The sequence below is a fragment of the Talpa occidentalis genome, unplaced genomic scaffold, assembly GCF_014898055.3.
Source record: "Talpa occidentalis isolate TD23 unplaced genomic scaffold, MPIMG_talOcc4v2.1 talOcc4.9, whole genome shotgun sequence".
Lineage (NCBI taxonomy): Eukaryota > Metazoa > Chordata > Mammalia > Eulipotyphla > Talpidae > Talpa > Talpa occidentalis.
Window position 1 is genome coordinate 116,368,274 of NW_023605305.1, and position 26,179 is coordinate 116,394,452.

At 61.6% G+C, this 26,179-nt stretch overlaps 1 protein-coding gene across 3 annotated transcripts in view; it reads right to left on the reverse strand.

Annotated features, from left to right (window-relative positions):
• GRIA1 (glutamate ionotropic receptor AMPA type subunit 1) overlaps positions 1-26,179 on the reverse strand; it is a 122,335-nt gene that overhangs the window by 55,742 nt on the left and 40,414 nt on the right. For all 3 annotated transcript variants that reach the window (XM_037501273.1, XM_037501274.1, XM_054691785.1), the window contains exons 3-5: positions 9,805-10,044; positions 6,866-7,050; positions 2,380-2,433 (exon numbers count right to left, since the gene is read on the reverse strand). In XM_037501273.1, the coding sequence (XP_037357170.1) occupies positions 2,380-2,433; positions 6,866-7,050; positions 9,805-10,044 (479 nt within the window). The remainder of the gene's footprint in view (positions 1-2,379; positions 2,434-6,865; positions 7,051-9,804; positions 10,045-26,179) is intronic.

The window sequence follows — 26,179 nt, forward strand, 5'->3', positions numbered from 1 at the left end:
GTGGCAGAATTTCTAGAAATTATCATCTTATAAATCGTGTTATTCCTCTGAAGGGGAAGAAAAACACACCACTTACTTGACTATGTTTCAAACTGAATTAATTAGTAATTTGAAGCCTAATTATCAACTAATCTATTGGAACATGCGTGTCTTTGTATTTGGATGGTGTGTGCAATTTGCATCCCATTAGCTGCCAGTCGCCAGGATCTGAGAGCTGGTAGGTCAGGAGGAGGAGGATGCAGATGAGAAGGAGACAGACCCCCCCGGGGGCTGACTTGGGGGTGTCATGCCTGAGGGTCACTCAGCAACCGAGGGAGGCTGGCGTGTAATTGTCTGGAGCCTCCAGTGGCCTGAGGCCACGGCCGTTGCATTTCGGTCCTGCCTCAGGGCAGGGCTCGGCCTGGCTGTGTCTGCCCCACAGGCTGCTCTGAGGGTCTCCAGGAAACCCTGGAGAGGGCACCAGACGCTGCCACTGGCCCCGCGCTTCCAGTCTCTGTTGCTGGCTCATGTGGGACCAGGCCTACCCGCTGGCTGGCGGCTTCCCCACAGCAGAGGCAGCTTAGGCCTGGAGGGGGGGGTGCTCCCGGTCCCTACAGCTTAGACGGGGTGGGGGGGTGGGGTGCCTGAGGTGTCTCCAGCACCAAGGCCTGGGACCTGCGGGCTTCCTCTGTGGCATCAAAGTAACTGTCCTCGCAAATGTTCTTTATGGGTTAAGATCCTCAGTTCCCCAAAAGCCACTGGACAGTCGCCCCCCCTTAAAACGCATAGAGTTGTGAAAAGTCACAGCTTCGCCTCAGCAGCCAGGCCCGAGTTAGCCTGGCCCAGGAGCGCTTCTGCTTGCATCCCTGAGACAGAAACGAGGGGACCGGCCAGGCGAGAGGCACAGGGCCGGGGGGAGGGCGCGTCTGTCTCACCCCAGCAGGGCGCAGCTCCGGCCCCGCTCTCTGCCGCTGCTGCGCTGACCTGTACACTCAGCCCTCGCCTGTCATCTGCTCACACCTGTCTTTGCTCCCCAAGTAAGGAGAAGTAAGATGCTTTCCTTCGGTTCATGACTGGTAGCTCCCATAGACGCCATCAGCACAAGGTAGCAGAGCTCAAGCCCGCGTGACGCCAGCCACCCTGGACAAGCTGCAAGTCACGTTTTCGTGGAAGCAGAAAATTGCACAGAGAAGCAGCGTCAGCTGTCAGGGCAGCTGGGCACGGCTCAGACCTCCGCAGTGAAGTTTGTTATTGATGAAAATATTTAATCAATATGAAAATTTGTTATTGGATGGGAGATGCAGCCGCTTTGGAAAGTAACTTCGGGATCCCTCAAAAGTCAAGACTTGGAATCACATGTGGCCCGCGGCCCCAGCACCCCCTCAAGGGCAGTCATCAGAAAGGGGGCAGCCGTGTCCCCACTGCCAACAGGCGGGCAAACGTGGGTGTCTCCTGTGTGGGTTAAGATGGGGGTGGGATGGGTGGGCGCTGCCCGATGCTGCGGGGGCGTGCCCTGAAGACGCGCTGGTGAAGGGGTCGGACAGGGCGCCTGCGGAGACCCCTCACGGGCCAGCGGTGTCCAGAGTGGGAGGCAGGCGCTGGCTGTCCGGGGTGAGGTGGGGCTTGGGGGGGTCACAGGGTGTCTTCCTTGGGAGGATGGAAAGTCTCAGAATTAAATGTTGGTGTTGATGTCGCAGTACTGTGACTGCTGACAACCATCGAATATTTGGGGCACGTAAATTTCATCTCAAGAAAACTCTTGAAAATCGGGCAAACAGCAAAATAAAATTATATCTGGCTTTGGAAGATACTCTGGAAGAATCAAACTGCATGACTGAAAAAAAAAAAGGGTGAATGTGCAAAGCATGGCCTTGGACACACGGCGCCGCGGCCGGGCCCCAGCATGGCGAGGCGGCTGGGGTGCATCGGCGCGGAAGATGCTGGGGAGCAAGTCTTCCCACCATGGGGGATAGCTGCACTCAGTTAAAAAAACTGCAATTGTTAAAATAAAAACTGACTGTTTTGAAAAGGCAGGTCAGTGCCGCCATCATGGGCAGGGAGTGGGGAGGGCCTTGACGCCGCTCATGGAGGGGAACGGTTGGTCAGTGCCGTCTGACTGACCTGTCTGTGCCGACATAGTGAGCGATTGCAGCGTCACAACGGGGGCAAAAGTCGGAGGGCCCAGACACCCCGCGTCCTTTAGAGAGCATGTCCACTCAGACCGGCCGGCGAGGGCGGAGGCCTGGCCCCAGCACTGTCCCCGGGGAAGGCCGCGGCTCCGGGCGCCGTGGCGGGCCAGCGGTGTTGAGGGTGGGCATGGCCATGCTCCAGGAGGCGGCCTCGCAGCTCTAGCCACCCCGGCGAGGGCCCTCGTGCGCAGGGAGCTGCTGCGTGACTCACCAGGTTGGCCAGGATGTAGTGGTAGCCGATGCCGTTCTTCTCCAGCTTCACAATCTGCAAGACACAGTGCGAGGCGCCATCAGGCACTGGCGGTTCAGGCCACCACAGCAGCCACAGAAGCCACGCGCTCGGTTGAGTGTGACAGTGCGCCCCGCTGTGTCCCCAGTGCAGATCGGGGTGCCCACTCCCGTCTTTCACAGATGAGGGGCTGAGGCAGAGTGTGGCTGAGGAAGGGCCCAGGCCAGCTGCTGCCATGTGGCAGGTGAAAGGTTTGGAATCAGTTTGGTCTGCGTCCAGGCCAGGAAGCACTCTCCTCACGCTAAGGACTCGGCTGGAACACTCGCTGCTTCTTCCGGAAACCTCCCCCCGACATGGCGAGTCCTCCCTGGGGGGATCTTATCCCCTCATTGAATTCCTCAGCACTGTCATGACAATATCTGCTGCTTAGATGGACAGGTGGTGGGTGGGTGAGTGGGTGGACAGATGGACAGATGGTAACTGGGTGGATGGATGGTCAGATGGTGGATGGTGGTCAGATACGTAGGTGGATGATTCCACTCTAGTTGTTGACCTTCCACCCTTGCACGAACCATACCCACCTTCAAATTTCATGCCTCCTTCCCTGTGCCGAGAGAGCACCCAGACAGTAATGGGCCCCCCACCTGCGTGCCAGAGGGAATGCCAGCATCGTCTGGCCCTGCCACCGAGGAGCATGGGTGGTCCTGGCCCAGGGGGGAGGTGATTTTCAGATCCCACAGCAGTGTGGACGCCGTGTGGGGGACTGACTCTGAGCCTTTCCATATGGTGCCTGATGTAGTTAGCCTTTGGGGCCAGGCCCCAAGCGGGCCCCACGCTGCATGTCGGGCTCCCCCATCACTGCAACGGTGTGTTTGTGAAAGGATGTAGCAGAGGATTGCCTGGGCCTCCAGACAGCGCAGGACCCTCTGGGACGCAGGCCTTGTGGAGTCCTCGCTCCGTCTACAAGTTAACTTGATCTATTTCTTTCTCTTTCTAATCATCAAATGGGGTCCATACCCTCTGCGCGAACCTCTCCCCTGCTCTGTGGTGGGATCATAAAGCGTCTGAGAAGCATTTGGGTTTCTTGAACTGAATAAATTTTCAAGGTTATTAAAATCCACATTCAGGCATCTACTTAATTGGATGTATGTGCATAGAGGCTCACAGATTTTTTATATAGGGAATAATTAAATGCAAGTGCACACAATGAAACCTGCCTAACTGTGGTTAGATCGTGAAATTCTGACCACAGAGCTTGAAATCCTACTGGGGTGATAGTTTTATTAATAATTCTTCATTACTTTCTCATCTTCTTAGCAGACGCTTTGCTGCCCTTTCAACGGTGAGATACCTTTATCAGAAACCTATTCCATTTCTAATAAACACACAGAATAGCAGATAAGAGATATTCCCAAGCTCAGCACATGTGGGATGCTCAGGTAGAGTCTCTGCAAGGTGAAATTACAGGTGGAAACACAGGGCCCGGTGACTTCTGCCTGGCGAGGATGAGCTGTCCAAGCTACACCTGCCTTCCAAGCTACGCTGCTCAGCCACCTGCTGCACCGCCCCCCCACCCCCCACAGCCTTTGCAACGTGCATGGAAAGCTGACACTGTGGGTGGTGGGGCAAGACCCACGAGGCCTCCCTCCAGAGGCATGGCCTGCTGGGCAGGGCGCACCTGCACAGGTAGCCAGATCAGCACACACAGGACTCAGAGAGCGGCGTCGAGGGGGTGTGTCCATCCCGGGAGCCTGGGCTCACTGGCTCCTTTCAAAGCTTCTTCCCAAAGTGCGCGATTCGCAGTCTGTCGGGAAAGCCCTCTGCATTCTCTGATGTCATAGGTCCCAAGGCCACGGTCTCAGTCCAAGTCCTCTGGAAAACCTTCAGCTCATTCAAGAAGTTTTCCTGAGTGTGGCCTCTGCAGCCCAGCCGCGCGGGAGCCAGGCTGTGCATAAGGCAAGGCCCCGGGCCCTCCCTGGGCCGACCTGGTGTTGCGGTGGGGAGCGGGAGGTGACTATAGACAGGTGAGCGAGGGAGGTCTCGGCAGGCGAGACGCGCCTCGAAGACAGCAAGAGAGGGTGTGACGATGGGGCTGGTCTGGGCTCTCTAACCCTTTCTTAGCCTCATGGCCGCCTGCTCTCACGTGGTGTCTTATCTCTTGACAAGGTGCAGTAACCCTTGCTGCTCACCACCTCGTGGCTCCCCACTCCCCGCAGAGTAATTTCCAAGCTCTCGAGGGGTTTCCTGAGGAAGTCAAGCCCGTGCTCCTCCGTGCCATGGTCTCTGGGTGGAGGCTCGGTGCCCTTCTCTCTGCCCCGGGCCAAGCTGTCCTTCCTTCGGCTCAGAGCGGCTGCCCATGTGTCTCCAGCCCCACTCCCCTCCCGGGCTCTCTTAGCGCCGTCATTGGCCCCCTGTTCTTTCCATCCACTCAAAACACTTTTTGTTGACTGCCTGTAAGTGCCCAGTCCTCTGGAGACAGCAGGGAGGAAAGAAAACACCCCCGGCCCTGGTGGAGCTGGAGACACATGCAGGGACCCCCCGTTTGGAGTCTGGAGTCGCTGGGTCCTTCCTCATTTGTATTGGGTGACAGACCCCGCCGCTGAGCATGGGGTTGTCAATGCTCACGTCAAGATGTCGGGCTGCCAGTTGGAGTGGGCAGTCTAGGCCCGCCGTGGTCACCGGTCAGTTGGCTGAACCCAGGGCGAATCATTGACCACTTGGACCTTAAGCCATCTTTCTGGAAACTGAGAGTCAAGTGGTCCGTTAAGTGTTTCTGAATTTCACTACTTTGGTCTTACATTTAAGAGAAATATCCGGCTCTTTAAAATGTTGATATCTGAGGATCTGAACACCCATAAACAAGCACTTCCTTACAAAATGCAGCTTTGTTCTTTGACAAAAATGTAGTTTGGCTGAAAAGTTGCCTTTTGAGAGGCTGAGCCGTGTAGACAGCCCCTGTGCCGTGTAGACAGGCCCTGCTGGAGTTCACTCGCTGCCTTTCTCGCTACGAGTCGCTACGAGTCCTGGGGCACGCGGGAGCCCTTGTTTCTCCATTTACGCCGGAGAGAACTGGACGGGAGCTGTTCCCCGGCTGGTGTGCGGGTGCAGGGGCTGTGTGTGGTGAGCCCGGGGGAAGGAGACAAGGGCTGCGGTCCTCGTCGTCGTCAAGCCGCCGTCCTGTAAGAACACCTCGTGGGCGTTGGGCCCTTTCACCTCGCGTCTCGTCTGACCTTTGTGTGAGATCTGTACGCTGGCGGCCGTCCCCGTGTTACACATCCCTTCGTGCCCTCCGCGGGAGGATCGTGAGACGCAGCACCGCCTGGCACGGCGAACAGCCACGGGGCGTTGTTTACACGTTACTGGTTCCAAGAGCTTCGTGTACAGACGCCGCTCGCCAGAGCTGCCGCGACGGTGGTGTGGTGGTGCCGAGGAGGATGATGGTGACGCCGTTTTTCAGATCAGTAGCCTGAGGTGGTGCAGGCCTGGAGCCGGGCGGGCGAGGTAGAACCCCAGCTGGGCGGGCTCTGGTGTCGGCTCTTCCCCTTCCCCTTGTCCCGCCGCATTCACCAGAGCCCACGTCCGCTTCCAGCCCAGACAACTTTGGGTTCAACGGAACCCGCTTTTGCTGATTTCCCCTCCTGCGAGGGGAGGCCAGGTCATCCTCGGCAGAGCAGAGCACACCGTTCATGCCTTTGAGGACCCCTGGCCCCCAGTCTCTCCTGCGGTGCTGTGGAGGCCTGTGGGTGATTGCTGGGTGCTGCTGGGGTTCCCCGTGGGGCTCAGGGGCCTCGAGGGCCATCAGCAAGCTTTGTCATGTTGTCAGGCTCCTGAAGTTACCATCTTTAATCCATAGCTCTGTTCACAAGTGGTGCAGCCCCCCCGAGCACATGTGTGTGAATGCGAAGACCAGCGCTGCACACGCACACAGGCACGGCCTGCTGTTCTGAGACCAGGGGCGCCAGGCCTAGAGATGTCAGCTTAAAGGCTGTCAAGGTCCTTGTTTCCTCTCACAGAATGCGGGGCCGTTGATTCCCCAGACACGTGAGTGTCACGGAAGGGCAGGAGGGTGCCGCTGCCACCTGGGGCTCAGGTCACCAAGCCAAGTGGATGAGATGCCTGAGGCTGGGTGGCGGTAACAGGCCCGAAGCCCAGCCGGGAGCCGGCTCCGCAGCCTGCGCCTGTGGGGAGGGTGCTTCCTGGACTCTGAAATGCAGGGCCGCTTACTTTTAACACTGTGGGGAAGCCCTGGAGCAAAGTTTTTGGTCAGCTGGTCTGTGGGCCACCCGAAGCCCACGGGGAGGCGCCTGTTGCGTGTATATTTCCTAGAATTTCAGAATTAAAGCTGATCAGCTCCAGGCGCTAAGGAGGAAAGTCTCAGACCTCGCAGAACTCTAGACCCCCGAGGCCCCAAGAACTCAGCAGCTCCTTCTGGAACCACAGCACCCCTGCCCCCGGCGCTGCCCGCTACCTGGCCCAGGATGGCGCCGAGCCGCTCCGACTCGCAGTCCACCACCACCAGCCGCTCCTTCTTCTTTTCCAGGTCCTGGAAGAGCACCCGGTAGCCCTCCTCCGTGGTCGTCAGGATGTTGACCGCCGTCACCTGCCAGTTCTTCTCGGCGGCTGTGTCCAGGACCTTCTGCAGGACGGACAAGCCTGGAGGGAGGGTGAGCAGGACAGAGAAGTGCAGTCAGGGCACAGACGCCGTCACCCTGGCAGGCTCCACCCCAACCCGTGCCACCAGGCTCTGCTCCCCTGTCTAGCCCTGCCAGCCCCGGGGCTGAGGGCGGGCGCTGGGCCTCGTCGTCCCTGTCCCCAGAACACAGGTGAGGGGCAGTATCCTGGCTGCGTGACCTGGCCTGGGCTCGTGACCTCCCTGAAGTTTAGTTTCTTCACCTGCAGGGGTGGTGACGCCACATCCACTCCTGCTCGTCTAGCTGGCAGGCGCAAAGGGTTTCAAAGTATCAGTTGTCACTGCCACCAGGCTCTCGGTAGCCTTGGCCTGCGTGTCTACCTGGCGTCGGGACAGGTGCTCCCTGCCAGTCTTGCCTGGCCAGTGCATGTGCCCAAGGCCTGGCGCTCTGTCCTCGCACGGTGGGGGCGCAGCGTGGGTGCAGCTAGCTGCCCTCCCCTTATCCTGGCTGAGCAAGCGGGGCCCTTTCGTCCTTCTGCTCCATTCTGGGATGCAGGGGCGGGTCCGCTAGCGGTGCCACTTTGCGGCGTGGCCACAGGCACAGGGGCTGCGAGCTGAGCCGCAGCCAACTTCCTCCTGGGGGCGGGCGAGGGACTGACTTTGGCGTTTAGGGGTGCCTGGGGCCGTGTCCCTGCCTGGAGGCCTGGGGGGCTGGCTTTCTTGCTTCCAGCTTCTGCAGGACACTTCCCCTCGGGGCCAGCACATCTGGCCAAGCTTCTCACATTGCGCTCTGGCAGAAGTGCGCCTGCCCGCCTCGCCGCCAGGACCATGTGACTCTTGGGCCCGCCCAGATATCGCAGGTGCGTGCTGTTTTAAGACCACCTGTGCGCAGTCTAAACCCCACCTGAGCCCTCCCTCCAGCTCCCTGACAGCTCTCGTCCACAGTCTCCAGGACTCGGGGCACGGATGGCTTTGGGGGCGGATGTGGAGGCCGAGGGGTGCTTGCACTCAGGCCGAGTCAGTCTTGGTGCATAGACGTTCTGTCTCCCCGTGAAGGGCTGGACCCCTCCGCAGTGGCCAGCGTGGCGTCCGGCCTAGGAACCACCCGCAGGCTGACCACCCTGTTTCCCCTCGTTGGTTCTTTTGTGTCTAGCGCCTGATGCGCTCGAGCCCTGCGTTTCTGGAACGCGGACTGTCTGGGCTGTTCAACTCCTGTCTCTCTTCAGCTGGCGGGCGCTGCGGGGGCGTCCCATTGTTCTCCCAGTTTCGTAAATGGGGAAATTGAGGCTCAGAGCAACTTAGTCACGGTCCAAGGTCACACGCTGACAAAGGGCAGAGCTCTGAGCTCCGAGGCCGGTGGGGATGTTCAGAGCGAGGCCCTTCTGCCACCCCCGAGAAGACCCTCTGGTCTGACCTTATTTCTCTGGCTTGGCCACTTCCAAGGTCTGTGCTTCCTTATGTCTGACTCAGCCCTCTGGGGACGCCCTCGCCGAGGCGTCTAAGGGGAAATTGTGGCAGTGAGAGGGAAGGGAAGTGGAGGGACCTGCCTGGCCTCCCCCACCAGCACGACGCCCGCTCCACTCCCCAAACCATTCCTGGTCAGTCTCCCGCAGGCCTCCTCTGATAAAACCTCTCTTTTGCCGAGGGTTCCTCTGCCTCAGTTTCCAGACCTTGCAAGCCGCATTTACTGATTCACACCAGTGGTGACGGAGGCCGAGCGGGACAGGCGATGTATGGGGCGGCGGGACCAGGCGGCCCGACTCCCGGGAGGAGGTGAGAGGAGGGATGGGCGCCTGGGCTGGCGTTGCCCTGTGTGGGGCCGAGGGCGGCTCCCGCATGCCCGTGAGTTGGAGGGGGCTCCTGCTTCCTTTTCCTTCACTGTACCCACGTGGAGGGATGGGTGTCACCCGCGCCCACTGCGTGGTCATTGCACAGTGTTTGTAAATTGAGCCATTGTGCCGCGTGCTGGATCATGGCGTACGCCACGTGTTTCTCGATTAAACTAGAGGAAAATGGGCGAGTCCTAGTTAGAGCGGTGTTTGGGCTGCAAGAGAGGGTGGTTTTACGTAGTACGATTTGAGGAAAGTGTATTCCAGAAAACAGGAACAGTAAAGGTGCATCCCATTTGGAAAATGGGATGTAGAATTAAAAATTTAGGTGGGAGCAGAATCAGAAGGGCCTGGGAGAGGTGGTGATGATGGGATGGTGGAGGTGATGATGGTGGGACGGGCATAGTCGTGGTGGTGATGAGAACAACTCAAACAGAGAGAGTAATTTGAGCTGGCGATACAGGCTATTTCTAGCCGTTCTCTTATTCAATCCTCACAACAATTTCTGAGGTCGATGCCTTTTGTCTTCATTGTGGAGACGAGGGAACGGAGGCTTAGGCGTTTCCTCCCCTTTCTGTCAATGGTCAAGGAGGCCCGGAGAGCTTGGAGGGGAGAGAGATCAGACTCAGGCCCAGGCCCGTGCCTGTCTGGCTCCGGTCTGTGTCCTAACAGCGTGCGTGGGCGTGAGCCAGTGCGGAGGTCCTGAGCTGGGCTCAGGACTCAAGGGAGCTTGGCGAGCTGCCGTGCGACATGGCGTTAAGAGGATTGCTCTCCTGAAAGGACGCGCGTCCAGGCACGAGTAGAGGTTATCAGTAGCTGCTGAAAGCCAGCCCGTGGAAATAAAGCATCTCTGGGTCACTCCCTACACCTTGAGGGGCACCATCCTCCTTCCTGCCGGCCACTTTCTCTCCATCCTGCACGAGTTTCCCTCCTGAGCCCCTGGCTTACCCCGGTCGGCATCGTAGATGTAGACAAATTTCTGCCACTTGTAATGGTCGATGATGCTGATGAGGGCATCCTGCAGCTCCGGGCGCAGCTGAAGGACAAACTGGTTGGACGTGTCCACGGGAAAGCTGGGCGTGATGAAGCAGACGTGGAGGGCCCCGCAGAAGGAGGTCAGCATGTTGACGGTCCTCCGCTCGTAGAACCCGAAGATGGCGTACACGCCTTTGGAGAACTGGGAACAGACTGCAGGGGGAAGAGAAGGGTCAGCGGGCAGGAGACCTGTGGCCAGGCCATCAGGTAGGTCCAAGGGAACTGTCCACAGCCCACGCGTCCCGCCCAGCCCTGCCCGTCGTCCGTCACGTGGCCACGGCCCGCCTGACCAAGCAGCCCACCCGCCCTTCCTGCCGGCCCACCGCTGTATTCAGCTGTTCATCCAGCCAACCCATCTGTGCCTTGCACTCGCCGCCCATCTGTCTAGAGCAGTTTGCCGAGTGCCAGTCCCATGCCAGATGTTGTCATGGTTACTGATCATCAACGCACACCAAGCCTGTGTGTGTTCTCCACAGGGACAGTGACCACGGGGAAGGGCCCCGGCTCATCTTGTAAAGGGGACACCCAGAGCTCAGAAGGTCATGACCGTGTCCAAGCTGGCTGTGCTCAGTCTTCTCTGAGTTGGACGGATATTTGGACCCAGCCCCAGAGTGTTTCCGTGCACAGCCCTGTTTCGAAGCAGAGCTTGACCACCCTATGGGAAGAAGACCCTGGGGCCGCCACCATGCAGGGCTGCCCCTCAGCTTCCAGGCCACTCCCCACGGCACTTGTCCAGTCCACTGAATGACCCCGGCCCGGCACCTGTTGGAGTGTCTGCTTGGCCCCCTGCACGGCCCTCCTGGGGGCGCAGGGGCTTGGACTCCAGTTTTGGTGTTAGGCACTGACATTTATTCCCTTTCCAGAAACTGGAGGGGTCTTTTAAATCAAAACCGAGCAAAGGCATTGCTTCCCGTCCTTGTACAACATGTGTCACAAGTTGTGCAGTTTCCCACTGGCCACGGGAATCCTCAGACTCCTGGGCTCCGGGCTGAAGACCTGCCGTCCGCTGGCGCTGGCTCCTTCCCGCCCGCCCGCCCTCCCAGAGCCTCTTCCCGGCCTCAGCGCCGCCCCCGCCTCGCCAGAGCTCCTTTCCAGCTCAGACCTCACCTCCTAGCGCAGCCTCCCTGCATCACCTCCTCCAAGTAGGGGCGCCAGCTCCCTCACCCGAGAAAGTCTCCGTCGCACCGCCCAGTCTTATTTCTCCTGCTTTAATGATGATTATTTACTGTGTCAGCCTGTGGCTGTTGGGTTAATGCTGATGCCCCGGAGCCTGCGGCTGTGACCCAGAGCCGGAGCACCCCGGCCGCGGGCGGTGTCCAGTCAGCAGCTGTTGGGTGGAGACACTTTGAGTGCTAAGGAGAGGCCCGCAGGCCCCCACGGGATGAGGAACCCCGGGCCGCCGCCCCCCTGAGTGGCGACTCCCCCGCCCTTGGGTGCCTTTGCCCTCCAGCCCGGAGGACGCAGCGGGGAGCAGGCAGCGTCTGTAAGGTCTGTTGTAGTTGCCGAAATGGAGATCTCCGTAAATACGGATTTCTCCACCAGGAAGCACACGCTGCATGTCATTCCCTGCACGTTAAATATAGATTTGTCAAGAAGCCCATCCATCACCCTGGCGACGCGCAGGGAGTGCGTGCGGACCCTGCTCAACGCTGCCCTCGGCTCTGCGCGCGGTTCGGCCCCTGCCGTGGCACACCCTCGCCCTGCGGGTGCCGGGCCCTTGCTCGCGGCCCCACGGCCCCATGCCCAGAGGGGCTCCGGGGCCCTTGCGGCCGGCCTTTCTTACCAGAACCCTAGAAGTCGGGGAGGTGGGACGGGACGGGCGGGCATCGGCCGGTCCTTAGACCCTGGGGGTGAGGCTGTTCCCTTCTCACATCACCTGCTTCTTTCCCCGCTTTGCGAATCTCACTCCTTTTAAACTGAGCATCGTGTCCTCCCTCTGAGGCTAAGTGTGAGCTGCCACCCCGGCGCCTGGAGTCACTGAGGTGGACCCCGGCGGGGCTGCTCGGCCACTGACCCCAAGCCCACCCCTCGTTGCTGCGAAGCCTGCGCAGCAGCAGGAAGCCAGAGGGGCGGGGGGAGGGGCACTGGGGCTGGTCCCAGACGGAGACGCGGAGCTGCATGGCTGGAGCGGCGGGGGATCGCTGGGTGGTGGGAAGGCAGGGCTCAGGCAGATCAGCAGATGCTTGAGACCTGGACGGGCCGGCAGAGGAGAGCCGTGAGGCCGAGGCTGGGCAGAGCCCCACGTGCGGCCGGGACGCAGGGTTTGCGGGAGCCGAGCGTCTGTGACTGTCTTGATGGACGTTCCCCGGCACGTGGTCTCCGAGAAGCACCGGACTGGATGCCGGTGAGCTGACGCGTCTCCGCACCTACTTGTGTGACCCTGAGCGAGCCCCACGCACCCCTGTGCCTCCGTTTCCCCGTGTGTGAACTCCTGGTCTGGGTCCTGGACAGTGAACTTCTCTTCAGGCTGTGACGTTCTGGATTGTTATCTAGGTGACTGGACGGCGTGGACTGACTGACCTCAGTGACCCGCTGGCAGAGCGTCAGTGCACACTCGCACGCCCAGACACCGACAGAGCCTCGGGGCCCGCGGGTCTGGCTGTCACGGAGTCCAAGCACGAGTCTCCTGGCAGGCGTCTGAGTCTGCGCTTCGGTAGGCTGCACCCTCGACTGTGCAGTCACCCGGCAGAGGGCGGGGGCCGAGGCACGTCAGGGCAGGCCCGAGAACCAGGACTCTGCCCAAGGGTCCACTGTGAAAGGCCCAGGACCCCCGGCAGAGCCCACCCCAGGGCTGTGACGCGAGCTTGCGGGGGCCGCCCTTTGCTGCTGTTTCCTGGCAGGGAGGACAGTCTCCTCCCTGCACCACCCCCTGGACGCCGAGCATGACCCCGCGGAGCCCCAGTCCCGGGCCTGCTGAGAAGCCAAGGAGCTCAGCCCCCGCCCTCCGCTGACAACAGCCGGATGACTTGACGCTTTAATATCTCACAGCTGACATTGTTCTTTCACCAGACACTCCACGCCGTGCCGAGTGCTTTCATCTGTTATCATGTCTGATTTTATAACTGCTGCGGGTGCGAGCAGGAGTCAGCAGCACCCTGAGTGACAGGCCACCTTGCGGGCGCCTGCCCCTGGGCCAGGCCGGCTCTGCCCTTGAGGTCCCGCACTCCTGGACCTCAGTTTATCCACTTTGTCCATGCACTTGAACTGGAAGGTGCCCTAAGGACACTGGCCAGATGGCCCTCGGCATCTGGGGATAAGGCTCCCTCGGTGTGCCTCGGCCTGGCTTTGCCGAAGCCCAGGTGCTTTTCTTAAGCAACTCAGACATGCGCATTGATAGTACAATGTACTGGTGGTGCGTGGGGCTCTGGAAGTCCAGGGCTACCGTGCTGTGGCCATGAGGGCGCTGCTGCCAGTGCATGAACTGTGGGGGTCCCACATAGACCCCACACACTATGAGGCATGGGGGCCACAGAGCCTCTGTTCCAGGTGCTTGGATGAGTTTGTGATTTTTGACAGATGTGCAGATTGGGGTTCAAGAACGGGAATGTTTCAGGCAGAAGGGGGGCTGGCCTTCCGGAGGGCAGTGTGCTTGGTGGGGAGAGCGGACCTGGAGCCTCCCTGGAGGTCTTGGTGCGTGGATCTTGGCGCCTGTGAGGCCTCCCTCACCTTCTCCGGTTTAGAATCAGGAGTCAGAGAGTCAGGCCCGTCGAAAAGCTGATTTCCTGTGGCTCGTATTAAAAAACCTCAGAAACAGCAGGTGCTGGCAAGGATGTGGAGTAAAGGAGCCTCTTACTGGGGGGTGCAGACTGGCCCAGCCCCTCCGGGGGCCTGGGGGGTTCCGCCATCTTGAACATGGAGCTGCCAGATGACCCAGAGCTTCCACCCCCGGGAGTCTGCCCAGAGGTCACAGCGCACTGACTCGGAAGCAAACCCCCCCCACCCCGTGTTCACTGCAGCACAGTCACAGCAGCCGAGGCCCGGAAAGGACCCCATGCCCCAAACAGGAGTGGCTGGAGAAGGTGGGGCCTACGCAGTGGACGCTCCTCGGCCATCAGAAAAGATGAACGCTTGCCTTTCGCGGCAGCAAGGATGGGGCTGAAGGGATGACGCTCAGCGAAACAGTCGGAGGAGGACGAATGTCGATGGTCGCCCTGGCGCGTGGAACGTGGAGACACGGAACAAGGGGCAGCAGGAGGACAGCACTTGCAGGCTGACCGCAGCCCGGGCACCCTGCGGGGAGGGGCGGGCGAGGGGACGGAACGGGGCGGGAGGAGCACGAGGGCCGGGAGACGGGCCGGGGGGCCATGGTGGTGGGGAGCCATGGGACCATACCCGAGGGGGACAGCGAGAGCCGTTGGGGCCGCCTCAAGTCACACGCGGGGACACCAGCCATGCCCCGGGCTGTGTTGCCCCAACTGAGAGCTGGATCCGGCCGCCGGACCTGCCGCCCAGCCCAGGAGCTGCCCGCTCACCGCGTCCGCCTTTGCCCGGGCCAGCACTGGCCGGCGGGGAGGGACGCCGCACCCGTGACTCCCAGCGTTACTCCGCCCTCCGGGGCTGTGACCCACGTGGCGTTCCAGGCTGGAGAGCCTTGGGGAAACCAGGCGCCAGAGACAGCCTGCCTGTCAGGTTCGCGTGGGGGCGCAGGGGCCGTGGGGTGCGCCTGGCTGTTCAGGGCGCCGAGCACACAGGAAGGGGTTACGGGGAACAATGGAAGAGGCTGCTTGAGGCGGCCATGGGGACGAGGGTGAGCGGGCTTGGTGGAGCTGTGGGCGTCCTGCCAGGCTCCGAGGAGCCGGGGTCCCCTCACGTCCACACCTCAGCAGTCCCGGCGCTGTCATCTCAGAGGCGCAACCACAAAGTCATGCTCGAGAGACTCGTCGCTTGCTGAGGGTCCCTGCCGTCCCCGAGGCAGGCTCCGCGGAGGGCGAGGCCTGTTCTCTCCCTGCAGCGGGTGAGCTTGGGGCGTGACCCTGGCAGGGGCCGGCTGCCCGCCTGTGCCGTCTGCCACCCACCAACTGCCCCTCTGCCTCCCGGGCCGGGCACCCTGCCGCCAGAGGCTAGGGCTGGGCCTGCATTTCTGTGTTAGTTCGGATGCTTTGCTTTCCTTACAGCCCACACGAGTGAAATCACCTGGTAGTTATCTCCCTTGCTCTGATTCGTTTCACGTGGCACCATCCGCGGCCCAGCCGCGGTATCAGACTCGTTGTTTTGGTTCACGATGCTTCTTCCTGAGGAGAAGCCCCACACAGGGGCTGCGGCCTGCGGTTGAGGAGGAAGGGAGGGGCCCCCGGGGGCCCAGGCCTCACGCAGAGGTGTCTGCGGTCAGCCCCAAAGTCCAGCCGGCTCTGGGGTCCACGGCAGAGAAGCTGCGCACACCACCCCCTACCCCCTACCGGTTCTGCAGAGAGCGTTTGGTTTGGAGTCTCTGAAAGATGCAGTGTCGCCTCACGCCTGCGCTTCCAGCTTCTGCAGGACATTCCAAGGACCGCTGGACGGCCCTGGGCAGGAGTCCACCGAGGTCAAGGTGAGTCTGTGCTGCAGGGGACTGTTGGGCACAGGAAGTGGCCCATGCCAGCCTGCACAGCACCCAGCACTGGCCGAGGCTCCCTTGTACTGCCCGTGTCCTGGAGCACAGGCTCCGTGTCTGTCCGTCCATCTGTGGCACTGGCGTGCGCGCGAGCCCCAGGGCCTTACGCCCTCTCGTGACACCCCAGGATATTCCCGGCCAGGATATTCCCGGTCAGGGGGGCTGCTGAAAATGGGCGACGCCTGGCGACACCTTCCAGGTCTTCTCTTCCCTCTGTTGACTCCATCAGGGTGTGGCCGTGAAGTCCTGCCTCCCTGGCCAGGTACCCCTTGTGGGGTTGGCACTGGGTCCACCCGCATGGCAGGGGCTCCGGGCGTGGCTGCGTGGGCTCCCGTGGCCAGGCTGGTTGTCTCCAGCCTCTGTCATGGGCCCAGCACAGAGTCTTCCCCCAGCACTTCATTCCTTCACTCCCGGCATGTGCACCAGCACATTCCAAGGCCCCGAGGCCCCTAAGATGGCCTGAAGCCACGCACGTTGCTGAGACTTGCCTGGGCTCGGCCTCACCGCCGCGGGCCGCCAGGGTCCGGTTTCTGCTGGCCACAGCGCCCCAACGGCTTGTCCTGCTGGCCGCATATGGCGCCGCGTCTCCCGCAGCCGTGTCTGTGCTGTGGGCACTGCCGTGCCTCCCACTGCCCTGTCCACGACCCTTCACCTGCAGCTCAGCGACTGCCTGGAAGGGGCACTGCCCGAGGCTCAGCTGGGATCCGCTGGGGCCATCCCAGGGCAGGTTCTGCGTAAAATCCTCCCACTCCGTGGCTGTTGTTGAGTGACTTGCTAACGCCAGGCGCGCCCGAGACCAGCTCTGGATCCCCACGGCTGCTGGGGAAGGGTCCGACTTGTTTCCTGTGTCCTCCTGGCCTCAAGCCCACGGACTGAGGGCCTCAGGGTGCCCCAGCCATGGACCTTTACCCTGCGGTCACCCATGAACCTCTACTCCAACGTTGCGCCCGGGACTGTTGGGCTGGCCGCGGTCAGTGCACTCTCGCGAGACAGGGGCCAGGAAAAGGCCCTCATGGCCCCCGGGGTCGCAGCCCTACAGTGTAGTTGGCCGGCTGCATGGTGGGGCCTGTCCCAGCAGAGAGAAGCGCGTGCAAAGGCCTGGAGGCCCGGCCCGCTGCGAGGCCACAGAGCGGAGTCTGCGGAGGGGGCAGAGGGCAGGGCCTGGGGCTTCTGAGAACGAAGCAAAGCTCGAGGCCGGTGGCTTCCTGGGGCACAGCTTTCCTGAAAGTGAGGTGGGAGAGTGGTGTGGGGGCGCTACCCGGCCCCTTCACTCAGAAGCCAACAGGGGATGTTTCTGGGGAAGGAGAAACAGCGAGAGCGAGAGGGAGAGGGGAGCAAAGCAGCGCCGGAGACTGGGGTGCAAATGAGCTGTTGAATATTCACATGACTCAGCCGGTCCCACCATGGGCGTGTGCAGCTGCTTGATGTGTGCGAGGCCTGCACGTTCACGGAGCTGGCAGGGACCTGAGCCGGGGAGCCTGTCCGTGGCAGACAGACAAGGCTAACGGGCTGGAGATGTGAGGGGGCCGTGTCAGTCACCCTGGGCCCATGCCTGCTGAGGGGCGCGACGTCCTGGCGCGGGGCTGCTGGGGCGGGACGGGACTTGGCTGGGCCCCACTTCCAGGAGCTGCCGGCGCTGTCAGACGTGCTTTGGGGGAGCGACTGAGAAGGTGCTCTCTGGAGCAGCAGCGTGTGCTGGGGAGGGAAGAGGCATTGCGTCCAGAAAGGAGGTCTGGCTCCAAGAATGCAGATTTGTGCCCACCTCTGGCGCCCGGCCCTGAGATGTCTGTCTGTCCTGGGATCAGCGGGGAGGGGCCGGCGGGGACCATAGGCGCGGGCTGCTGCGGGCCCTCTGCCCCTTCCCAGCCAAGGGGGCTGGAGGAGGAGGATTTATGAAGGGAAAATGGCGCCGTCCAGCGGGCTAGCCACCCTGCGGTCCCAGCGGAGCAGGGGCTGGGCGGGGGTGGGGCCAGGGCTGCATCTTGTGGTGGTTGCGGGAAATACTGGTGTGAGTGACCTGGTGCAGCGGGAGGGGAGGCCGGTGGTCATGGCTGCTGGTCTGCAAAGCATTCTTCCCTGGTAAGGACGGGCTGCCAGCCACGCGCCTCCTGGTCTTCACTTGTCCTGGCCGCTGGCGCTCCGCGAGCCTGTGTCCAGCCTGGTGTGTCCGTAGCTGCTGTCCCAGGGCACTTGCAAAGCGTCCTTGGTCTTCACAGTGCAGTGCCAGGCAGGGCCCACACCCCTGTTTTCATGAGGAAACAGGCCAGCCCTGGCCTGGGTGGACATGCCAGCTGAGGTGGACGTGCCAGCTGAGGGCCCAGCCTGCCCCCTTGGCCCAGGTGCCCAGCTACGAGGCGAGGTGGTCACTCTCATGGTCTTCTTGCCCAGAGCCCCCTTGGGGGATAGCAGGGCCGGCAGGCTTACCGGGCTGGGGCTTCCTGTGCTCTCCCCTGGGACTCCCACATGCTCAGCACCCTGCGCTCCCCGGTGCTCTTCATGGGGCTTGTTCCGGGTCTTCTGCCACAAGGCGCAGCCCCCCAGGCCTCTCACTGCCCACTTCAGGCCCTGGTCGGCCCCTCAGGGCTCCCGCGGGCGTTGGGAGGGGAGTGACAGCCGGGGCTGGGGCTGCAGGGACAGCGGCGACGCGCAGCAGCACACACGTCCCGTGGGGAGGCGGGAACGCCACCCGGGGCTTCAGTGACTTCTACCAACATTTCTGCAAATACAAAGTCTAGCACCTGAGAAAAAATAAGCAGAGGCTCCAGAAGACAACGAAATCAGTGAAGATGAACAGGGAGAAAGGGACGCAGGAGCAGGCGCACAGGCCCGGGGCCGGTGTGAGCAGGCAGAGCCGCGGAGCCCCTGCCGCCGCCGCCCCGGGCACGCTCCGGAGAACCGAGGGCAGCCAGACCCACAGCCGCCGGCCTCTCCTCACCGAGAGCTCGGAAACCTGGAGGAGGCTAAAGACAGGGCAGGATGAAAGCCCAGAGAGGGGCCGGGACGGGTGCAGAGAAGCAGGCGGGGCGGGCCCGGGACCCCGCGGTGGGCAGGGGTTGGCTGCAGGACGAGCGGGCAGGCCTGCGATGGGGCCGGCGCTCCCAGCCCGACGTCGTGACACAGGCAGCGGCGCAGTGTGGCCCGACAGGCTGAGTCTCGGGAGGCGCACGGGGCCGCGGGGAGCGGGAGAAGCCCCGGCGCGGCAGCACGGGCCAGCGAGGGCCAGCGACCCGCCGCGGAGCCCAGCAGGGTGGGCACCAGGCGCAGCCGAGAGAACATGACCCCCCCCCCCCAACCCCGGGCCCAGCCCTGCCTGTCAGGGGAGGCCTTTGAAAGAGAAGATGCAGAGACGACATCTCCACACAACCCCGTGTTCGTCCACAAAGCCCCGCTCACGGAGACACTGAAATGACGCTGATCATGAAGGAGAAAAATATTCCGGACTAAGAACGGAATGGAATAGAGAAGCAAAAATGGAAAATTCAAACATTTACTAGATCTGAAGGGAGCGAAGGGGTGCTCCCCCTCAGAGGGGCGTGAGCCCGAAACGCGCGTCCGTGCCGGCGAGCCCGCAGCCTGTCGGGAAGCTGGGAGGCCCCGGCCGGCCGCGCGCGGAGCAGCAGAGCCGGCGTGGAGGTCAGCGAGAGAAGAAATGTCCTGGGGAAGCTCCGAGTCCGGCCCCTGCCGCGCCGGCAGCCGCGCAGAGGACGAGGGAGGCGCGGCTCTGCAGGGGCCCACGTGCAGACCAGACGGGCGCGGCCCCCGCGGTAAGACGTGGCGTCTGAGACCCTGAAACGGGCGGGTCCCTGGCACGGCGCACGGCACCGGCCTGCCAAGGCCGGGTGACCACTGCGATGGAGCTTGGGCCGGGAGGTCGGAGGGGGCCAGGCCCGCGCGTGAGGCCATGAGGGGACGGAGCGGCGGGCGCTGGAGCTCATCGCCAGCGTGAAGCCCTAAGTGAAACGTTAATAAATAGTGGGGGGTCGTACTGTGACCCTTCACAGCTGATCTGATCGCAGTTGTAGGAAACTCAGAAACGCGACTGAGGAGGACTAGAATTACTGAGTGAACATAACAAGGTCACTGGATAGTCAATCAGTCTAAAGTCATACCATTTGATATACCAGCAACAAACCATTGTAATTAAAAAAATTTGTTTATAATAACATCGAAAGATACTCATTACCTTGAAAGTAAATCTCACTAAAGGTGTGGAAGGTCTCTGCACAGGAAACAATGAAATGTTACTGAATCAAACCAAAGACGATCTACATACAGTGGAGTCACAGACTCTGTTCCCGGGTGCAGAGGCTCAGCATTTAAAGATATTGATTCCACAGAAGCCACATGTCAGTTAAATGTGATCCCAATTAAACTCCCTGTAGGTTTTTTAAAAAAAGCATGCTGAGATGCTGGCTCCGAAGTTGCTATGAAAGTACAAAGGCAGAGCCCCAGTTCCAAAACAGTTTTGAAGTGTGAGGCGCAAACAGTTGCTGTCGCGGTCCCGAGTTAGATGAGCTCTAAGCCCAATGAGACAGACCGGCAGAAGAGAAAGGAAAGGCCAGAAACAGAACCTCATAGGCTCGGCCACTTGATTTATGACGAGGCCGCTGAAGTTCAGTGGGGAAAGGTGGTATTTTTCAACAAAGATGCCATTGGCTGGATACTGCATGGAGAGATCCGTGCCGGACCCTTCATCACACCAAGCACGCAGATCACTCCCCGATGGATTGTTTGTCTACACGGGAAAGATCACTCCAGCAGAAGGGCATGCAGGACAGACTTCCTGACTCGTAGGCAGCACATTCTTAAACAGAGATGCAGCTATCCGTAAAGAGGAAAAAAAAATTGCTGCCAAGTTGGACGCATTAGCATGAACAATTTCTGTTCTGTACAGCAAGAGACAGCATGGAGAGCGAGAAAATGCAAGCTATAGAAAGGCCGATGACGCCACAGCACGCGCAGCTAGCCGCGGCCCACGGCGGCCCCGTTGGGGGGAGCGGACGGCCCAGTGGAGGACGGCGAGGGGCCTGGCTGTCAGTCCCTTAAAAAGCATATCACCCTCTCAATAAACACACGGAATGACGCTGAAGCTCACGAATACTCAGGAGAAATACAAATTAAAATCACAAGCCGTTATCACTCCACCCCCACTGGGGGCTAAAATTAGCATGACTGACAAGGCAGCCTTGGAGCGGATGGCGCCACGGAGGCTCACGCTGCGCTGGGGTGGAAGTCGGCGCAGCCTCTTGGGCGCTCCTGGGCATCTCTGTTAAAGCTCAGCATCCTCAGGCCACGCCCAGGTCTGCCTCCGACCAAACACACGTGCATGCGTGTGCACCAAGACACACTCGGGACACGCACAACCTCGTCGCTCCAGAGGGCAAACGGCTGTCCCCAGCAGAACCGTGCGGAGGTGTCGTGAGGCTCTCGCAGGGCTGCCGGCCGGCCGACGCGCCGAGGGCAACACCGAGCCAAGAAAACACGCGAATGGCACATGGAATGGCACATGGAATGGCCCTACTTGTTGGAGACCCCCAAGGCGTGAGGTGCTGACACAGGGAGAATGTCGGGGTCGTGACTGCAAGGCTGGTCAGCACGGGCTGGAAGACGCCCGTGTCCAGACCACGATGTCCTTTCCTGTGTCAGCAAAGCTAAGCCTGCGGAACAGGCCAGGGTAGAGAGGGGGAGAATATACCTGATGACGCAGAGCCCGGTGGTGAGCGTGCACCCGCACCAGGCCAAACGCTGAGAGTTCTTCCCTGTCTAGTGACCAGCCAGGAGGGGAGGGGGCGGCTGTACCGAAAACATGAGTTGCTCCGGGCACTCGGAGCCAGAGGCCTTGTGTGCCCGGGTCCCGCTTCTCTTAAACCCTGTTTTGTGCCTGTCCGTTCTTTATTCTGGGTTCTTTGGATTCTCCTCCTCAACCCTGTTCACCCAAGCCAGTCTCCTGCTGCTGCATGTGTCCTCGCTGGCGGAACCCATGCGGGTGCTTAGCAATGCAGGCTCAGGGCGGTGGACCCAGAAAGGACATCACGGGGTCACTGCAGGCCGGCCAGGGCTCTCACGGGGGTAGTGTCTAGGGCCGAGGGCAGGAAGGAGCTTCTGGGTCTCCGCACCTGTGCTTTCCTTTGAGGTCAGTCGCCTGGCTGTGGAGTTTGCTCTGAGTGCATGTGGTTGCCTTTATGTTTAAGAAGTTAAACCTGAGAGAGAAACCGGAAACCTAGATTTTCAAATGAAATGCCTGGATTTTAAAATGTGAGAACTAATTTATGAAAACCACGTACATCTGTGAGGCCATGTGCATTCGTCTGTGAGCTGCCACGCTGTGACTTCTGAGGGTAACTCAGCTTGACGAGGAAGTTTGGGCTCTGGGCCCAGAGCCTGAGGAAGTTGGGGGCCTCCAACGGAAACTGGACGGCGATAAAGCCAGGGCCCGACTCTGCATCAGGGCCTGCCCTGCCCTGCCCTGCCCTGCCTGTCTCCCTCCCTCCCTGTCGTGGGTCGCAGGCCCCTGAACTGAAGAGCTGAGCCCTAAGGAGGAGTTTTAAAACTTGTCTGCGATGTTGTCAGACGTGATAGCAGCATCACAAAAAACAAAACAGGGCTCATTCTGTGAGCTCCTGGAGATTGTAAACCTGATGAGGGAAAATAGTCTAAGCGTCACCGTTGATGGAGCACCAAGGGCAGGCGCTGCCACATCTCGTGGCCTGAGAGGCGGGAGCCAGGTCCGACGTGCAGAGTCCACCTGGCCAGAGGCAGTGGGAGCACCCCCTGGGCTCCTGGGGGGCCATCTGTCACTAACCGTCTCGCTCGTGAGCCGCTCCCTGTCCGAGGCACTCCCGGTGTGCAGGAGGCTGGCACCAGGGCACCGGGGTTGGGGACGAAAGAAGCTTCACCTGGGGTTGTTGGCAAGAAGCAGGAGGTGACTCAGCTCTGCCCCTCCCCCCTGCTAAGTAAGGCAGTGGGCTTAGGAGGCTTTGGGGGCTGGGGTCGGCTAGGGGCTGGGCTTGGCTAAAGATCAATGGCCAGATAAGGGGCAGCTCATGCGGGGACCCACGCAATGGGGCTCTCCCCAAGTGCTGGTGTCCCTCAGTGGCCCCCACTCTGGGCAGCCCTCCCCCACTCTGTGTTTGCAGCCTTCAGGGTGACCTTGAAGCTCAGTTCAAGGTTAGTCCATGAGCCTCGAGACTCTACTGTGTCTGCAGAAGCAAGTCTTAGAGAAGACCCAGGTGGGGTGCGGCCAGGAGCCTGGTTAAACCTCAGGGCTGTGCAGACGGCTGCCTCCAGGCGCCCTGGCCTCGGGGAGGCGGGCAGGGTCGGCACTGGCACACCCCTGGGGAGACGGCTCGGTGGCCGCGGGGTCCTCTGCCCGGAGCTCGCAGCAAGCGCAGGGGCTTGTTACACTCGCCACCCTGCCCGTGCCCCGGACCAGCCCAAGCCTGAGCTGGTGACAGCTCCCGCCTCGGCACAGAGGCCCTGGGAGGAGGCGGGGACCAAGGGCCGGCGCTGTGAGCGTGCGAGCCGTCGGGAAGTCACGCATTTCAGGGAAACAGAAGAGTCTGTGACTATTTCTCAAAAAATTAACAACAGAGCTACCCTAGGGCCCGTCAGTCACACTTCTGGGTATTTTTCCGAAGAACAAGAAGCCGCTGACCGCAGAGCCACAGCAGCCAGCGCTCGCCTGTCCGGCTGTAGGGTAAGGAAAAATGTCAGGCTTTTCTGCCCTCCCGCCATCAGGATAGAGGATGGATCCCTGCGGTCCTGAACGCATGCCTGATGGCGGCACCTGCAGTGGGGTGTGGGCACAGGTAGATGGGATTCACCTGGGCTAAGATTGGGCTTATGAGGGCGGCGTCACAGAGACGCGGCAGAAGCAGAACCATGAGAGCAGAGAAGCAGAAGAACCATGAGAGAAGCAGAGAGAACGCAAAGAACGCCAGAGAGCCCAGAAAGAGTGAGGACTTGCTGGGGGCTGGGAGGCCTGCTGGCTGCCCAGCACCTCTGCCTGCCGTGTACCTGGTAGATCCCAATAAAAGCCTGCAAAAGTCACTGAGGGTTCCAGCACTCTCTCCTCCTCCACCCGTCTGCTTGGATCATAGAGATCCTGCTCCGTGCCCATTCCTGCCCTTAACCATTCTAAGAGCATTCTGTAGGGTAAAGAAAATGTCAGGCTTTTCTGCCCTCCCGCCATCAGGATAGATGATGGATCCTTGTCCTGAACGCAGGCCTGATGGCGGCACCTGGACTAGGGTGTGGGCACAGGTAGATGGGATTCACCTGGGCTGAGACTGGGCTTTTAAGGGCGGCGTCACGGGGGCGCCAGAAGAAGCCGAAAGAGAAGCCGAGGCAGAAGCAGAGAAGCAGAAACAGAAGCAGAGATCACCGGAGAGCCCAGATAGAGTGAGGATTGGGGGGGGCCCTGCCTGCCGTGTGTCTGGTGAACCCCAATAAAAGACCTGCAAAACCCACTGAGGACCCTGACTCCTTTACCCGGTCTGCTGGATCATAGAAAACCTGCACTAGCCCTGCGGGGAGACTGGCCGAGGCGCCCCCTTGGCCGGAAATATTACTGAGGGCGGGCGAGTTTGCCACTGGCAGCAACGTGGGAGGAGTCGAGGGGACTGGAGAAGGAAAATTAAGTCAGGCGGAGAAAGGCGAATACGAGTGATGTCACCATTTGTGCGGACGTGGGGTGGGGCAGTACCTGCCGCCGACCGGCCGCCGGGAGTCCCGGGCAGGGCCAGCGGGTGTGAGGCGGCGGGGCGGGGGTGCTGTTAGAGAGGGCGGTCTTCGGGAAGTCCTGCAACTTGCCCCTCACTCACACCTGCCAAAGCACCTGCCAGCGGATGCTGGGCCCAGTTTTCTGGACAGCATGACCTCGCCGATGTGCCGCCGCGCGTTCAGCTGGACTTAGCGGGAAGCGCCAGCCGGCGGAAGTGGGAAGACAACGTAACGCCAGAGCCCGCTTCCGCGAGCCCGGGCAGCCTAGCACACTCGGTGGGGCAGCGGCTTCGCCTCTGCTGAAGCCCGAGAGCACAGAGGACACGGCGTGGACCGTCCGTCGCCCCAGCAGTGCGAGGCCTGTTCAGGGGGCGAGGGAGCGAGCGAGTCCCAAGGAGCCGCGCGGGGCCGCCGCGGCCAGGGAGGCTGGGAGCCGGCCCCTTGGGGCTGCTGGCCCCGGGCGGGGTCTCGGCTCCTCTCCGCGCTCGGCCGAAAACACAAGACTGAGTAGAAGAAACCCCGGCTTAGGCTCCCGTGAGCCGAATCCTCGATGCCCTCGTCTCCCCAGTGAGGGAGACGTCCCAGGGCTGAAGGAGGTGCCCCGGTTCTGGGGCCCCCATCCCGCGCGGAGGCCACGAGTGTGGAGGCGGCAGTCGGGCCCTGGGGAGGCCCCCACTTGCACCTCGGCCCGGCGCGGTCGGGGCAGTGTGCCCGCGGCTGCTGCCCTGGAGGACCCAGCTTGGAGGAGCCCCTGGTTTGTAGTAAAGGACTTGAGGAGTTGGGGGTGCAGAGCCTCCCAGGGAAGAGGGTGCAGGAGCTGGAGCTGGTTTGGCTTCCAGGCGGCAGAGCCCTCCTGGCGGGAGAGCGGGGCAGGGGCTCCGGGCGCCCCGAGCCGCAGTCCCACATGCTCCCTCCCCTGGCTCCCGGCGTCGGAAAGGGGCCCCCCCAGCCTGAGTGAGGGCGCATGGCAGGGCCCGCGGCGGCCCAGGCCAGAGGCCCAGGCCCAGCCCAGTGTGGGGGAACGCACCGGCCTCGCCCATAAACGTGGCCTGCACAGGAACACTCGCGCTTTGGCGACAAAGGGGAAGATGTACGCGGCTCGGGGGGCCTGGCAGCGCCAGGGAGAGGGGGTGCCTGCTGGGCTGGGCAACCCCCATCACCCGGGAGCACTGGAGAGGAAGCTGGGAATTTGGGGTGCCAAGTTTGCCTTTCACCCCATTCGGCGACGCTGAGGGGTCAGGGGCCGCATCAGCCCTGCAGGTCTAAACCGCGGCCCCCTCTGCTCTCTCAGGTGCTCCGGGCCGCAGGCCGCCTGCGGGAACACGTGGATGGAGGCTGCGCACCGGCGGGGCCCGCGGGCGAGGGCCAGGTGAGTCTTGGGAGGCCCTGGGGTGCCAGCGCGGTCAGCCTGAGCGCCCCGCAGGGGCTGTGGGGACAGGCAGCCGGGGCTCCTGGCTTTGAGCGAAGGGTTGCGTGGTTTGCTCAGAAAACTGGTCTGCGTCAGCGACGAAAGGCCTAGAGCGAAATGGAGAAAACGCGCCGACGACGCATGGGCAAGTGGGGCGGCAGGCGGTGTGGCCGCGCAGGGAGAGCTTGCACCAGACACCAGGTGCTGATTCACCAAAGCCTCGGGGCTGGCGAAGGGAGAGGCGCGGGGCTGGGGGCGCGAGGCGCCCCAACATGCGACACCAGCAGCATGGGAGTCGGGGAGTGGATGAGGGCGCGGGGGACACACACAGCGGAAGCGCTGAAGGGGTAGGAGCCTGCGCGCGCGGGGCCGGGCTGGCGAGGAGCGGCCGGCGGAGAAGCTGCTGTCGTCCTTGGAGAACTGTCTGGTTGGGAGAGTTGTGGGCGCGCGTTTGGGGTTAAATGTTCTTGCTCGCCCAGCCCTGGGGAGAGCGGCTGCTTGTCTCGGTCTGAGGGAGGAGGCGGCTGAGCCCGGGAAAGGTAAGGCAGGTGGGGGCCTGGCCAGGACCC